General features: G+C 40.3%; 1 protein-coding gene across 1 annotated transcript in view; it reads right to left on the reverse strand.

Moving 5' to 3' along the window:
* Positions 1-16,403, reverse strand: part of fig4a (FIG4 phosphoinositide 5-phosphatase a) — an 87,300-nt gene that overhangs the window by 17,516 nt on the left and 53,381 nt on the right. Inside the window, exons 19-22 of the mRNA XM_057822608.1 lie at positions 12,080-12,227; positions 10,165-10,248; positions 9,653-9,851; positions 1,559-1,644 (exon numbers count right to left, since the gene is read on the reverse strand). Of these exons, the coding sequence (XP_057678591.1) occupies positions 1,559-1,644; positions 9,653-9,851; positions 10,165-10,248; positions 12,080-12,227 (517 nt within the window). The remainder of the gene's footprint in view (positions 1-1,558; positions 1,645-9,652; positions 9,852-10,164; positions 10,249-12,079; positions 12,228-16,403) is intronic.

A 16,403-nucleotide genomic window follows, 5' to 3' on the forward strand; every position in this document is an offset into this window, starting at 1 on the left:
TGAAAACTGAAGACTCATTTCATCAAGTTTTCGTCGACTTTTACTCAAAAAGTTTTCGTCTGTAAAATTAAACATTTTTATTCCAAAAATAAATAAGTTATGGTTTCCAACTATTTCGAATGAAAAACGGACGAGCATATAGTGTAGCATCGGCAAGGGCAACGCCAACTTTGTGAGCAGAAAAACTACCGTATTTTCACGACCATTGGGCGCAACGCATTAAAAGGCGCAGGCTCATTTTGGTGTGATATCACCGCATTATACACGGAAGCATGCATGCTAATATGGAAGCTAATAGCACGCTAGCATGTGCGCTAGCATGCATGCTGGTATTCACCCTAGCATGCCCGCTAGCATGGACGCTAGTAGCATGCTAGCATGCGTGCTAGCATGCATGCAAGTAGCACACTAGCATGCGCGCTAGCGTTTTTTTTTTTTTTTTTTTTTTTTTTAAAGACAGCGGGAGAAAAACTGAGCTCAATTGTACTTTATTAAAAAATTCAACAAAGAACTTACATCAATCTTAATCCACAAATCCATCAAAGTCCATCTTTTGTATTCGAATTGAACAGCTAGGCTAGGTTTCCATCAAATACGGCAGCTCAACCTTTCTTTAGGTAGCGTCTTCCTCTAAAAAAAAATCTTTTTGTTTCGCGTAGGGGATAGCCATGAGTTTGAAGCGTGTCTCTTCGCAGTAGATGCCATTTTTCAGGGTCCTTCTCCAAACCAAAGTTGTTTAGTCTAACACACACACTCAAACGTTAAAGCTACTGGGGGCCTGCCCCCTATCACACGCAACCTTCTCCCTTTAAGGTTCTCATGTGGCTCTCACTTACGTCCGCCTTTTCAAAAAGTGCTCAGTCAGACAGACACATTTTGGTACTCAGTCCACACTATAGGCACACCGTCCCTTTTGGAGAATATTTTTGATTATTAGGTGCGCCTTATAGTCGTGAAAATACGGTACATTATTTTCAATTAATTATACCCACCTAGACGCCACGAACTGTATGTAAAAAAAAAAAGCAAAGAGTTTAAGACACGTTAGCATTAGCCTAATGCTAACATGAATGTGAATGCTATGCTAATGCTACAAGTTACATTTAGTGTGTGATCATCACTCAGCACAGACCTTTAAAGGCTAAAGCAACATTGCATATATTCTCTGGCCAAGATAAGAAAACAAATCTTAACATGTGTGCAAGCCTGGAGACTGGAGAGCAGCAGCACGTCACATGAGTGACACAACCAGATGCTGCTACAATGCAGGCTAACTATACATAAAATGTCACACATTGTGAACATGTGACAGAAACTCTTGCGCATTTTCTTGTCAGACGAAAACTGGCATAAGTCTCGTTTTGTTTTAGTGTCCAAAACATGTTTTTAAAAAATTGTTCGTTTAAGAAATAGTTTCCTTATAGTCAACATTAAGGAAAACAACACTGGTACCCATCATGTTGAGATGATAAAAACGAGCACATTTTTGCAAGCATAATTTCAAAATGAAAATTATTTGTCACATGATTTACATGATAAAAGATGGGACGGAAATTACCGGTTGTAGATGAACAGGTCTTGCTCAGCAGGGAATTCGGCCAGATTAAGTCCATAGGGTTCCTTGAAAGCTTGATGGTGGGTCTCCTGGAAAGAACATTTCAAAGGTCAAATGCCATTAAAATTGGCTAGGATGTCATGTGAGCACTTTTATGCAGTGACAATGTGTTTTAGCCTGGCTTTTGTTTTTGTAGTATGAAGTGTCGCAAAAACCCAACAAATATTAGCACGAAAGTCAGTGTTCTGACTCCGTTTTTAGACGGAAATCCATGTTTTTATTCAAACCAATCAATGTTGGAAAGCTGTAAAATTGTCAAAGCTAGAAAAAAACATTTTTATACCATATATACCATATACATGGTACAGTGCCCTCCATAATTATTGGCACCCCTGGTTAAGGTGTGTTTTTTAGCTTCTAATAATTTTTAAAAATTCAAATAATATGGGACCTTAATGGAAAAAAAGAGAAAAATCCAACCCCCCTTGGTTTGATTATTCAAACCAATCAATGTTGGAAAGCTGTAAAATTGTAAAAGCTAGAAAAAGACATTTATATACCATATACATGGTACAGTGCCCTCCATAATTATTGGCACCCCTGGTTAAGATGTGTTTTTTAGCTTCTAATATATATATATATTTTTTATTCAAATAATATGGGACCTAAATGGAAAAAAACAGAAAAATCCAACCTTCAATACAAGTGCATTTATTCAGTGGGGGAAAAAATCCCACATAAAGAAATAATTATTTGACATCAAATAATGTGTGTCACAATTATTAGCACCCCTGGTGTTAATATTTTGTACAACCCCATTTTGCCAACAAAACAAGGTCTGGGGACTGAGATGGCCATGGGAGGAGCTTGATTTTGTGTCTGGTGAACCATTTCTGTGTAGATTTGGCCATATGTTTAGGGTCATTGTGTTGCTGAAAGACCCAGTGACAACCCATCTTCAGCTTTCGGGCAAAGGGCAACAGATTTTGATTTAAAATGTCATGGTATTTCAAAGCATTCATGATGCCATGCACCCTAACAAGGTTCCCAGGGCCTTTATTTATCCCAATAACGGCGGTAATTAATTAAAAAAAAAAGTATCACGTTAAAATATTTAACGCAACTAATGCATGCGCTGCACGACCTACTCACGCATTGTCGCGCTCCATCTGTAATGGCGCTGTTTTGCCTATATAGAGAGCTAAAAGGCAGCATAAAATGAATAGAGTGAATTCTGGCAGCCTTTGGAGCCTTATTTTAATTGGCTAAAGCCTTACAATCCCACGGGAAAACGGGAAATATCGGGATCGGCAGATACTCAAACTAAAATGATCGGGATCGGATCGGGAGCAAAAAAAAACATGATCGGAACAACCCTAATTACTATATTGCAGCTGCATCTCTCAGGAAAATACTGTTTTATCTGCCATTCGGTTGTATTGCGTTCACGTTACAAAAATCCGAGCAACCCAGCCCATACAGCTAGCAGAATATATTTAAAAAAATAAAAGTACTGTAAGTACTGTTTTTAATACCACAATTTAAGCCAAGTAATAAAACATTTTTTCCCCCCTCTTTTCTACCGATTGACAACTTAAATTTTCAACATGAAAAACAATTACTTTATATTTTCCTATTCTCTCACTTTAAACAAAATTGGACATCACCATCAATAGCCAATTACGTTATCTTAACTTCTTACACATGGATAAAAGTTACAAATCTTAAAATGATAGTTCAACCATTTTATTGGAAAAAAACCCAACTCAAACTCCAAGTTTTCAGTACTTCAAAACACCACTGTAAAGATCTCCAGACCAAAAGGTCTGATTATGTAATAACGGCCGAGCGGGAGTGCTCCTAAAGCCATCACCCACGCTATTATTCATCCAGACTGTTTTCCTGCCACGCCAGCGAAAAATGCTTAACATAATGCCTTCAATTTTTACTATATTTGTATTGATCGGCGCCGCGAGATTGTTCTCGGACCGAGTCCAGCGAACTACAGCTGTGAACACACACGCGTACGCACACCATCCTCCAACCTGTAAATCCATCCGTGCGCATATGGCTGTTGCTGAGGCGGAATATAAAATGTGTAATTACAGGGCAAACACAGTAATGATCTGACGTTTAAATATTTCAACAGTATTATGTACTTCATGCGAGAGCCATGTGATTGCAAGGTCGGAGGGGGGCGGGGCTTGACACGTGAGAGCCCAAAAAGTTGGGCTGAAAATAATTTTACTCATTGGCTGCCATTAACGGTGATAGACGTCCAATCCTTTTTGAGTGGGGGGGCGAATGATGACTCTGAAACAATCATTCAATGTCCCAGCAGGACTTCCCGATAACAAGGGCTTCACTTGACACATTTTTCCTTCACGAGACAACAGCGAAGTCACCTGCGTCAAAAGGACATCGCCGCCACCGCGGGAAGGACAATTTTTTTCCCGAGGATTTCTCAGCAGGTTCCTCTTCACCTACTAACGACAATCTGGGTCAAAAGAGAGTAGTAGTTCACCGGGGCGTGAAATACGTACTGCTCCAGTGGTAAAATCATTTTCTGAGAATTAGGGAGGAAGTCATCACATGCGATGTATTATATTAGTACCAATATAGAAGCGCTACTGCACTTTAAGGTTGTAATTCCTAAAGGAAACGGCTAAAATGATAAGAAATACAACTGAAAGAGCTTTTTTTTTAAAGGGAAATAAACAAAAACTGATAAAAAAGAAAAAACAGTTTGTGGAACTGTAAAACATTGAAATGAAAGTACCTATGACATCAAAAAGATTGTTAATTGCATATTGAAGGGAAAAGGTACCGTTCTCGCACACACCATATAACTGTTGGCATTAGTATAACACATTCATTTAACTATAGTTTAGGCAGACTCCACTCAGTGGCCTTGAACACAGTAAAGTGAATCACCTTATCGGTGCTCATGAGGGGGAAAAGGAAAAATGGTACCGTTTCTCGTAGGCACCACCGTCTAACTGTTTGCATTACTCGAACACACGTAATATAATCAATCAGGGAATAGTATCATTTCTCATATTCACTGTAGGACTGCACTACTCTAACACACCTAATGTAAAATAAATAGCCCACCATAGTTTAAAGAAACAGAATACACAACGCCATCTTTTCACAGAAGCCCAAAACGTGTGCGCCACGAGCAAGATTGACACACCAAACTCTGGCAATCAGTCCTCCCGACAAACGAACAAGGACAAAGACCAGTGCGCTTTGTCCTAAAACAAATAATGCCAGCCCGGATAACAAAGTTGATAGCAGGCGCTTGTGACGTCAAGACCAGCGCCGGTCGCTGTAGCAACCACATCCCATCCACGCACGAACCTAAACAGCCCGAAACCGGCCAGAGAGGGATGATCCCAAAGCAACGCCTGGACACCCCTTCGGCCAGCCCACGGACTTAAAAAACACTGGACACTGAGATAAGACAGATTTTGCTGCTCGGAAACATGTAGCCTTGTTTTGGATCCATTTGTCCCTCCGTCGTCTGTTTTTGCCTTGTTTTTGACCATTGTCGACGAAAAAATTGTCAACCTGCTTTCGGCGAGTCTTTTTCAACTTTTGAGACATGGAGTCAGTACAAAGGGTTAATATCAAAGGTGGACGCGCGAAGTTCCGCCTTCCCGGTTGGCGCGCGCGGAGGCAGCATCGGCAGAGCGGCACTTTGTTCAGCTGTCGCTGTTTCCGTGCGGCTTGTCTGGGGAGGCGAATTTCAACAATATCTCACGCGGTATTTTATGCTCCTGATGAAATATGAAATGGACCGCTTGGATGTGTGTGGAAGCGTTCATTTTACTTATTCAATTTTTGAATCCCGCGTCATAAAAATGAGTGACTTCCGGCTCCAGTCTCGGGTTGAGGACGAATGCGAAAGCGACGTCATCCCGGTCAGCATCTCACGATACAGCATTGCTTTATAGCATGCAGGAAGACTGTGGATTCGGCTGAAGTTGTGGATTAATTCGTTTATTTTTTCCATCACGCCAGCCAAATGTGCTGCAGGGTTTTGTTGCTGCACCAGGGAAAGGTGTGTGAGCCTTTTTGGGTTTTAAAAGGTTCCCATTCACCCGAGATTGGCAAAAACAAGTCCAACAACTGTGAGACCATTGGATTTATGAGGAAGTGAGTAAACTAGAGCCGAAACGAATACTCGGGCAACTCGAGTTTAAAAACTGATCCGAGTAATTTTATTCACCTCGAGGAATTGTTTTAATTTTGCTAGCTCTAAGCATCACGTTTTGGCCAGACTACTTTTAATGTGGGACGTCACGTGCCTAGAGGAATAAGCAATAAAAAATTTAAAAAAAAAAAAAACCTTACTGCAGCCAACAGCCGTTACAAAGTACGCCGACTTTGCTAAAAACTACGCCCGCATGATGCTAGTGCGGTAGCACGTAATGTCCGAGGCGTCTCATAGATATCGCATGCATTTAGAACTAGATGCGAAATGACAGACTCGGCCGCGTCTGGGCAGCGTTAGTAAACAGCCGCCATATTTAAGCAGTAGACTTCTCAGCGCTAATAAATATAACGTTACTGTCACTCGCTCACGTAACGTTAGCCCTTCGGAGGGCTAGGTTTCTATTGATTATGACCACTGTCAATGCGTGGCTAACGTGTTTTACATACAGGCTTTATTTAATCTGTAAAAACACAGCGCTGTAGAGTGATGAGGGTGTAAAATTCAAACATCATAAAGCTCACTGTCAGTTTTAGCTCAGTAGTCATTCCTGAATAAAACACCAAGTAGCACTGGTCCCTAATGTGCTCCAATACAGAAGGTATTATAAATTTATTTTGAACACTGCAAAAACTCAAAATCCTATCAGTACTTACAGTTTATACTAACTTAAAACTTAACTAGAACTTAAAAATAGCTTGACACAAATGGAAATTCAATTGAAACACGTGGGACAAACACGTAGCTTTTAAGTGATGTGTGTTATCAAGCGTAATTACATTTTTAGGTAAGAAATATGTTTTTTTTTTTAATAAGATCTCGAAGTTTTTTGAGTGAAAGCAGTGAATTTTTTTTTCTAGTCACATCTGAGATGCAATTGTTGGCTGTTTTCAACAATGTACATCGAAAATAAATACATTGATTGACTGAAAATGGTTCAATATTGGATTAAATGTCTTTTTTCTCATGTATATTTATAACTGCTCTTAACCTTAAAAAAAAATGTTTTATCCGATTACTCGATTAATCGATAGAATTTTCAGTCGATTACTCGATTACTAAATTATTTGATAGCTGCAGCCCTAGAGTAAACATCGTATTTTGTATTATGTCAAATACTGGGATCACGGCAGACGTTTTAATATGGAGGTGGCTTGCATTTTGTGGCTGACAATGCTCCTTGTCCACACAGAATCCCACTGAGCCAACGACCGGTGGCTGGTCGCACACCCCTCTCGGTCCTCTTCGCTTGCCCACCGGGAGAGGGCTATACTCGGCTTATTGCCTTCCTCTTGTGCTGGTGTTCTGCCAAATTTTGCACCACATAAAAAATTGCAACTTTGTGTTAAAAATGGCCGCGAATACAGCGATTACGAACTAAACACTACAAACTTTCTTTAAATAAAGGAATATTTACTTACGTTTGATCATGGACGGACATGTAGAAAACTTCTTCTCAGACACATCCTGCCTTGTTAGCCGCACACAACAACTGCACGCCGCTCTCTCGCTGTTAACGTCTTCGCCGTGTAGTTAAGCATTAATTTACGCCATATTGGCGTTGACCATGTGGCAGCTACACGCTCCTCCGACATTGGCCGTTTTGTCCGGTGGTCATTCTCCAGCTGTCTACCCGCAAACGAGTTCTCCTGCCTGCGGCACGGGAACAACGAGCTGTAACTTGCTCGCTGCCGGGCGGGTTGCCAATCGGTGAAGACAATCGACAACCCGGCCGCCGTGTGAAATGACCCGGGGTAGTTTTTATCATTTTTTTAAGACATCGAAATGCCGCTCGGCTTGGGTTAGCATATCGGCTCGATGTCACGCCTCCTGGTTTGTTTACGCTCTCCGAAGCCGGGTCAGGAAAATGACAAAAGCCGGTCGAATTCCGCTGGCATAAAATATCGTTTGGGATGTGCAAGAAGTCTACAGTTTTGACCATTATGGAGTAATTGTGCCATGCCGTACTGATTTACGCCATATTCGTGTTGAATATGTATGCTTATGATGTTACTTGTTTATTTAGCACCTGTAAATAACATTAAGAGTCCAAATGAACGTAAAAGAGAGCTTATTCACAGGCTACAACAGTTTTGGGAGCAAAATATAAAATTTGGCAGAACACCGGCAATAGACTACTATTCTCGGGTTGGGCTCGGGCAGCTTCTCGCTCCACCGATGACGGCCGGTTTGTCCGGCGGTCATTCTCCAGCTGCTTCCCTGGCAAACGAACTCTCCTGCCCGCAGCAGGGGAACAACGAGCTCACTTGCTCGTCGACGGGGTGTTGCCGATTGGCGAAGACAATCAAGTTTCAAGTGAAAGTTGTCTTTTTCTGGCCATTTTGAGAGTTTAATTAACCCCACAAAGGCGATGCTCCAGATACCCAACTAGCTCAAAGGAAGATCAGTTTTATAGCTTCCCTAACCACCTAAACTGTTTTGAGCTGTGCCAACATAATTGCGCAAGGTTTTTCTAATCATCTATTATCCTTCTATCTCCTATCACGCCTATGCAGATGACACACAACTGTACATTTCTGTGTCCCCACATGATTATAGTCCCTTAGTCTCCCTGAGTAAATGCATTCATCAAATCAATGAATGGATGTGCCAGAATTTTCTCCAGTTAAATGTGGAGAAGACAGAGGTGATCATTTTTGGGCCAAAAAAGGAAAGGTCAAAGATAAGCAGCCAACTTAGCACAATGTCACTTACAGCTACAAATCAAGTCAGAAACCTCGGTGTAATTATTGACTCAGACCTAAAATTTGATAGCCATCTAAAGTCCGTCACTAAATCCGCTCATTACCACCTAAAAAATATAACCAGAATTAAGGGGCTTCTGACACAACAAGACATGGAAAAACTTATGCATGCATTCATTTTCAGCAGATTGGACTATTGCAACGGTATATTTACAGGTCTTGATAAAAAATCAGTCAGGAAACTGCAGCTAGTACAGAATGCTGCAGCCAGAGTCCTCACAAATACAAGGAAACTGGACCACATTACACCGGTTTTGAAATCGCTACACTGGCTTCCAGTGAGTCAAAGGATAGACTATAAAATACTACTGCTCGTCTACAAAACACTTAATGGCCTTGGACCAAAATACATGCTTGACTTGTTAGATTCCTATGAGACATCTAGACCCCTAAGGTCGTCTGGAACCGGTCTTCTGCATGTTCCAAGAACAAAAACCAAGCAGGGTGAGGCAGCATTTAGTTACTATGCTCCTCACCTCTGGAACAAGTTACCCGAACCTCTGAAGTATGCTCAAACTGTTAGCTCTTTAAATCAGGGCTAAAAACGCTTTTGTTTAGCACTGCATATCCATAACTGTCTATATATTTCAATCTACCTGCTTTCTATTCCTCTTGTGCTTATCTCCATTGCTGATTTCAATTATTATTAGGAGTAGTAGTTTTTGTTTTATTTGTATTTATTTATTTTTATTCTGTGATTAAGTGCGATCTTTTGGTTTTTATGTTGTATTGATTTAAATGTGATTTTTATGATCTTCATGTGATGTAAAGCACTTTGAATTGCCTCGTGTTGAATTGTGCTATATAAATAAATTTGCCTTGCCTTGCCTTTTCTTCTAAGGCAACTAGCAAGCACAATGTAGCATTAGAACACTGGAGTGATGTTTGCTGTAAATGGGCCTCTTTACAAAACTACGTAGATATTGCCTTAAAGCCACGCCTTTCCAGCTAGAATAGTCATTTACCAAATTAATAATATAACGAGTGTTTTTCTAATTAGTTTAATGTTATTTCCATCGAAAAAAAAGTGCTTTTCTTTCAAAAAGGAGGAAATTTCTAAGTGACCCCAAACTTTTAAACGGTAGCGTATGTTTTGTGTGAAATACATCCTACCTCTGGCGCCCGGCCACTCTCTCCAGTTTCCAGCCAAAGTTTAACCGGGGTGGAGCGCTGCGAGACGGAGGCGTCGTCCTCACGGTCCTCCTCAGAGTCGTCCTCCGATGAGCTAGAAATTGCCTCCTCGCTAGGCGGAGGGGGCGCGCTGGCCGCTGTCTTCCGCTGGACCAGCGTCTCCTCCTTGCTGCTCTTGTTGCTACATCACAAAAATTTCATCACGTAAAAGGGTAATTTTAATGTTCCCTTAAGGCAGAAAAATCCAAATAAAGTTCATATGTAAAATGTCAACATAGCGGCAAGAAAGTAATTAGTCAAACTAATCAGTCGGTCGTGAGACTGAAAACTAATATGTTCCTGTTTCGTAGTTGATTAACGCTTCGGGTCATTTTTCAAGCAGGTTGTCTTATAGCTTTTCAAAGCAGATTAGGAGAAAAGCTTATCCATCACACAAAAAAATGTGAATTGACATATTTAGGGCTACAATGTCAGACAAAAAGATGTAGACTCACCCCAGCACTGATTTCGCAGTCTCCTCCGGTTTGCGGACCGTGAACGGGCTGGGATCCACTCCCACTGTTTTAGGCATGAACTCCCTTTAATAAGTAAATATAGAAATAATACTGTTAGCCTAGGTGTTTAGCTCAGTTGGCTGCACAGTAGATTCCTTCGTTTAGTCGTAGACTTCACTATCAGTTGACGGGAAACGGGGGCGGGGCCGGTTCGTAGGGGGCATATTTTCAAAAATTTGAATTTAAAATACTTTCAAAATCAAAGCCACTACCAACCTAAAACTAAAACAGGCACCTCCCTTAAGGCATATATGAGTCTCCATGAGCAGCGGCATCAAAAAATTTAAATTCGTTCCCTAATAAAATCCCGATTAATTATTTTTTATATAAGTATAACAAAACAAAATGGCGATAAAATTTTTAGATTTTACGCTACATGCACAAAAATCACAAAATGCACAGATAATCACCTATATTTTCAGGATAAATAGCAATGTTTAACATATCATTTAAGTTTTTGCCGGAAATAGCTACTTTTTTTTTTTTATTTAGTGCAATTTTGACATAAGTTTTCTACACTTAATAAATCACTCAACTTTAACATCAGAAACTTAATAATTGAGGAATGCATGCAGAATCATCTTCTCAACAAAAGCAAATTTTGCATTTTTCAATAAACAATCACAACTTATTTACCGTAATTTTCGGACTATAAGCCGCACCAACCAAATTTGACACAAAAATGCCATTTGTTCATTGATAAGCCCCATCGGACTATAAGCTGCACCTGTCCTCACTGTATTATGGGATGTCCTCACTGTATTATGAGATGTTTACACCAAAATATATTAACCAGTAACACTTTATTTGACAGTGGTGTCATAAGACCATCATAACTACCACATGACACTGTCATGAGCGGTAATGAATACTTATGACAGATGTCATTTTGAATCAATGTAAAAGATCCCAAATGGACATAAATGGAGTTAGTGACAAAATTTTCCGGGTGACATTTAATGACATCTGTCATAAGCATTCATTAATTCCCATGACAGTGTCATGTCAAAATTATGACGGTCTTATGACAGTCTTATGACGCCGTTTTCCAATAAAGTTTTGCCGATTAACACAAATAAATCAAGAAATAAGCCGCACTGGACTATAAACTGCAGGACTCAAAATGAGGGAAAAAGTAGCGGTTTATAATCCGAAAATTACGGTAGGTTGAATTCCAATGTCACTATAGGCTCAGCATGTCTTGTCGGCTATCTGGTCCTCGTCGTTTTTATATTGAAATGTTACATAAAATAAAAGACGTAAAAGCAGATTTTTTTTTGTATGGAGGCAGAAATGTCAAAATTATTATTTTTTTGCCCCCCAAAAAAAGGCAGTTGGCCGAAATTACCTGATTAATTGAATCTAAAGTTATGCTATTGTGTATTGATACAAAATCCAGCACGGCGGCCATCACTAAACAAAGAGCTGTTTAAGTTGAAAGTTCGTAAATAAATGCGTAAATCCCGGAATTTCTATTGATATGAACGTAAAACAGTGTAGATCCTTGGTTAAAAGCAAAAAAAAAAACAAAAACGGGCAGTTATTATTCCCTTTACATAAAGTTACGCTAATTGTTTTCCATTCATTTCATTTTTTTTACAATGTTTCAAAGTACATGAATGGTACTATTTTATATAATAATCACCTTGAATCCTCGACCAAATCACTTTTGAGACACTCCTGCCTCCTTGCACCAAAACGTTTGTCCTGTTTCCACCTAAATACGGCGTTAGAACGCAGCGTGTGCTTGAGTTTATCGCAGTGAAAGCAGCTCTTTAGGAGCTGTTCTTGTCAACTGATAGTGAAGTCTATGGTTTAGCCACGCTGCCACAGGCACAAAAAGATGGCGTCGCACCTGGCCGAGTTGGTCATGGCTTTGCAGAAGGTGTCGTCGAAGGAGGTGAGCTCATAGGGTCGGAAGAACTCCGTGTAGATGTCGATGGTCTCGTCGAAGCGGTTTACTCGCTTGACTTTCAACTTCTTCATGGTTTCATCACATGGGACTGCCAACCAATAGAATTCATCTTACACATAATGTATGATAACGAAATTGGACTTCTATTTCTGTCAGTGGTAGTTTAGAATTCATCTTACACATAATGTATGATAATGAAATTTGACGTCGATTTCAGTCAGTGGCAGTTAACCCTTTAACACTGAACGTGTCAGTGGCGACAAAATTATGCATATCATTTTTGAAGCCTCGTCACACTGTAATTACGTCACCTGCGTGCCGCTGGTTGGTTTCATTTGAAATTGTGGAAGTTGAGGTTCACTCCCGTTTTTACATTAAGTCAATTGACCAAGTAAAACGGTGGATAATGTCATTTGAGTTTTATAATTTTATTGCCCACATAAATAAGCATTAAAACGCTGCATGGACCATGTGTTTATGTCCATATTTCTATCATTTCTTGTCCTTTTTCAAAACCAAAAGCACTACGAAAGACTACATCTCTCAGTAGCCATTGAAGGACAGATGTAATGTGAACATTTTTTATAAATTGCTGAGCGAGGCGCCACCTAAGGTTAGGGAGGCGAAGTGAGTGACGGCCTGTTGGATAGCACGAGCGACTTAGAAACGTTCGGAATGAATCGAAAACTAAATTTAGCGCAAGCTATTATTTCATCAACTCGAGGAAGAGGATGGACCAGATTTGTCGTTGTTTTCTTCGGATGAGTCGGCGAGTTGGGAAGAGGCTGACAACGCAAACGGCGGAAACGTGGGCTGTGTGACGTAGTGTATGAAGTGGCCCTTTGTCCTGTTCAAGAGGAAACTGAGTGGCATGCCTGAAAAAATATTGAATTAACTACAACCCCTAGCAAAAAGTATGGAATCACCAGTCTCGGACGAGCACTCACTCAGACATTTTATTATGTAGAACAAACTCAGATAAAAAGCTTGAAAAAATAATGAATTAGTTCAAAAGTGCAACTCCTTGACATTCAGAAACACTAAAAAAAATGAATAAAAAACATTGTGGTGGTCAGTAAATGTCACTTTTATAGAGCAAGTGCAGGGAAATATAGAATCACTCCATTCTGAGGAGACATATGGAATCATGAGAAACAAACAAATGACAATCAAAACACATCTCTAGTATTTAGTTGCACCACCTCTGGCTTTTATGACAACTTGCAGTCTCTGAGGCATGGACTTGATGAGTGACAAACAGTATTTTTCATCAATTTGGTGCAAAGTCTCTTTAATTGCAGTTGCCAGATCATCCTTGCAGGTCGGAGCCTTGCTGTGGACCATTTTTTTTCAATTTCCACCACAGGTTTTCAATAGGGTTGAGATCTGCGCTGTGTGCAGACCATGACATTGACTGGATGAGTCTTGTTCCAAGGAATGTTTTAAGTTTTAACTCTGTGGCATGATGCATTGTCATCTTGGAAAATGACAAACATTTTCAATTGAAGGGATAATAAAGCGGTCTTAAATTTCAATGTAAACTTGTGTTTTTATTGAAGATTTAAGCACAGCCCCCCCCACACCCCCCCGATGCCTTCGCCTGACATGCAGAACCATATCATCAAGGACTCAGGGAATTTTGATGTTTTCTTCAGGCAGTTAGCTATGTAAATCTCAGTGGAACGGCACCAAACAAAAGCTCCAGCATCATCACCTTGTCCAAAGCAGATTCTAGACTCATCACTGAAAATAACCTTAATCCAGTCATTTACAGTCCATGATTGCCTCTCCTTAGCCCATTGCAGTCTTGTTCTTTTCTGTTTAAGCGTCAATGATGGTTTCCTTTTAGCTTTCCTGTATGAAAATCCCATTTCCTTTAGGCGATTTTGGACAGTTCTGTCACATACCTTGACTCCAGCTTCCTCCCATTTCTTCTTCATTTGTCTTGTTGTACATCTTCTGTTTTCAAGACATATGGCCTTTAGTTGTTTGTCATGACGTTTGGATGTCTACCAGTACGTTTAACTTAAACAACCTTGCCATGCTGTTTGTACTTGGTCGAGACTGATTTTTGATACAGCTGACTGTGACCGGCCTACATCTTTGGCAACCATACATGTGGCGGTTACCTTCTTCAAGAAGTTTGATAATCCTCTCCTTGGTCTCATGAGACATCTCGCTTGTTGGAGCCATGATTCTTGTGAATCCACTTGGTCCAGCAGCATTCCAAGGTGTGATAACTGCACTGTTTTTAACTACTGACTAACGAGCAGATCTAATCTGAGGCAGGGGCCCAATTAAGGAAAGGAAATTGACTGGGTGTGTCTGTATTTTCTACTTAAAATGGAGTGATTCCATATTTTTTTTCTTCAGAATGGAGTGATTCTATATTTATGTCCCTGAACTTGCTCTATAAAGGTAACATTTACCAACCACTGCAATGTTTTTTTATTCATTTATTTTAGTGTTTCTGAATGCTAAAGAGTTGCACTTTTGAACTAATTCATTATTTTTTCAAGCTTTTTATCTAAGTTTGTTCTACATAATAAAATGTCTGCGTGAGAGCTCGTCTGAGACTGGTGATTCCATACGTTTTGCTCGGGGTTGTAGTTCATTCTCAGTATTTTTTAAAAGACTTTTTTTAATGTTATATATGATTTTTCTTCCACTATATATCTTTTCAATTTATACATAGATGTGTGTCTCCAAGAAGCTTGATAGCATGATAGTTGCTGGGACACCCTTTTATCATTGAGGGACAGAGGGGCTGCGATTGACTTTATTACTCAAAATTAATTTCTCAATATCTATAAAACGATAGCAGCACAAACGAACATTTTTATAGCACAAATGTACAGTGGGGAGAACAAGTATGAGGGACGGAATCTAATACAAAAAAACAGAAAACCACGTTGTATGATTTTTAAATAATACATTTGCATTTAATTGCATGAAATAAGTATTTGATACATCACAAAAATCGAACTTAATATTTGGTACAGAAACCTTTGTTTGCTATTACAGATACCAAATGTTTCCTGTAGTCCTTGACAAGGTTTGCACACACTGCAGCAGGGATTTTGGCCCACTCCTCCATGCAGATCTTTTCCAGAGCCTTCAGGTTTCGGGGCTGCTGCCGGGCAACACGGACTTTCAGCTCCCTCCATAGATTTTCTATCGGGTTCACATCTGGTGACTGGCTAGGCCACTCCAGGACCTTAAGATGCTTCTTACGGAGCCACTCTTTAGTTGCCTTGGCTGTGTGCTTTGGGTCGTTGTTATGCTGGAAGACCCATCTTCAGGGCTCTCACTGAAGGAAGGAGGTTGTCAGCCAAGATCTGGCGATACATAGCCCCATCCATCCTCCCCTCAATACGGTGCAGTCGTCCTGTACCCTTGGCAGAGAAGCAGCCCCAAAAAAATGATGTTTCCTCCTCCATGTTTCACGGTTGGGATGGTGTTCTTGGGGTTGTACTCATCCTTCTTTTTCCTCCAAACACGACGAGCCGAGTTTAGACCAAAAAGTTCAATTTTGGCCTCATCCGACCACATGACCTTCTCCCATTGCTCCTCTGGATCATCCAGATGGTCAGTGGCAAACTTCAGACGTGTCTGGACATGCATATTATGGTGTAATGTGTTTCTGATGGTTTTCTTCCAGACTGTGGTTCCAGCTCTCTTCAGGTCATTGACCAGGTCCTCACCTTCCTCATGATCAGTGATGCCCCACGAGGTGAGAACTTGCATGGAGCCCCAGAACGAGGCAGATTGACCGTCAACTTGAACTTCTTCCATTTTCTAATAATCGCTCCAACAGTTGTTACCTTCTCACCAAGCTGCTTGCTTATTTTCCTGTAGCCCATCACAGCCTTGTGCAGGTCTATTATTTTATCGCTGATGTCCTTACACAGCTCTTTGGTCTTGGCCATTGTGGAGAGGTTGGAGTTTGTTTGTTTGAGCATGTGAACAGGTGTCTTTTATACAGGTAACAAGTTCAAACAGGTGCAGTTACTTCCGGTAATGAGTGGCAAACAGGAGGGGTTCTTAAAAAAGAACTAAGAGCCGAAATATTTACTAGTTGGTAATGTATCAAATACTTATTTCATACAGTTAAATACAAATTTATTATCTAAAAATTATACAATGTGATTTTCTGGATTTTTGTATTAGATTCCGTCCCTCACAGTTGAAGAGAATTTATGATACAAATTACAGACCTCTACATGGCCCGCAAGCGGGAAAACCAGCAAAATCAGCAGTGTAT

Source organism: Corythoichthys intestinalis, chromosome 19, assembly GCF_030265065.1.
Source record: "Corythoichthys intestinalis isolate RoL2023-P3 chromosome 19, ASM3026506v1, whole genome shotgun sequence".
NCBI lineage: Eukaryota > Metazoa > Chordata > Actinopteri > Syngnathiformes > Syngnathidae > Corythoichthys > Corythoichthys intestinalis.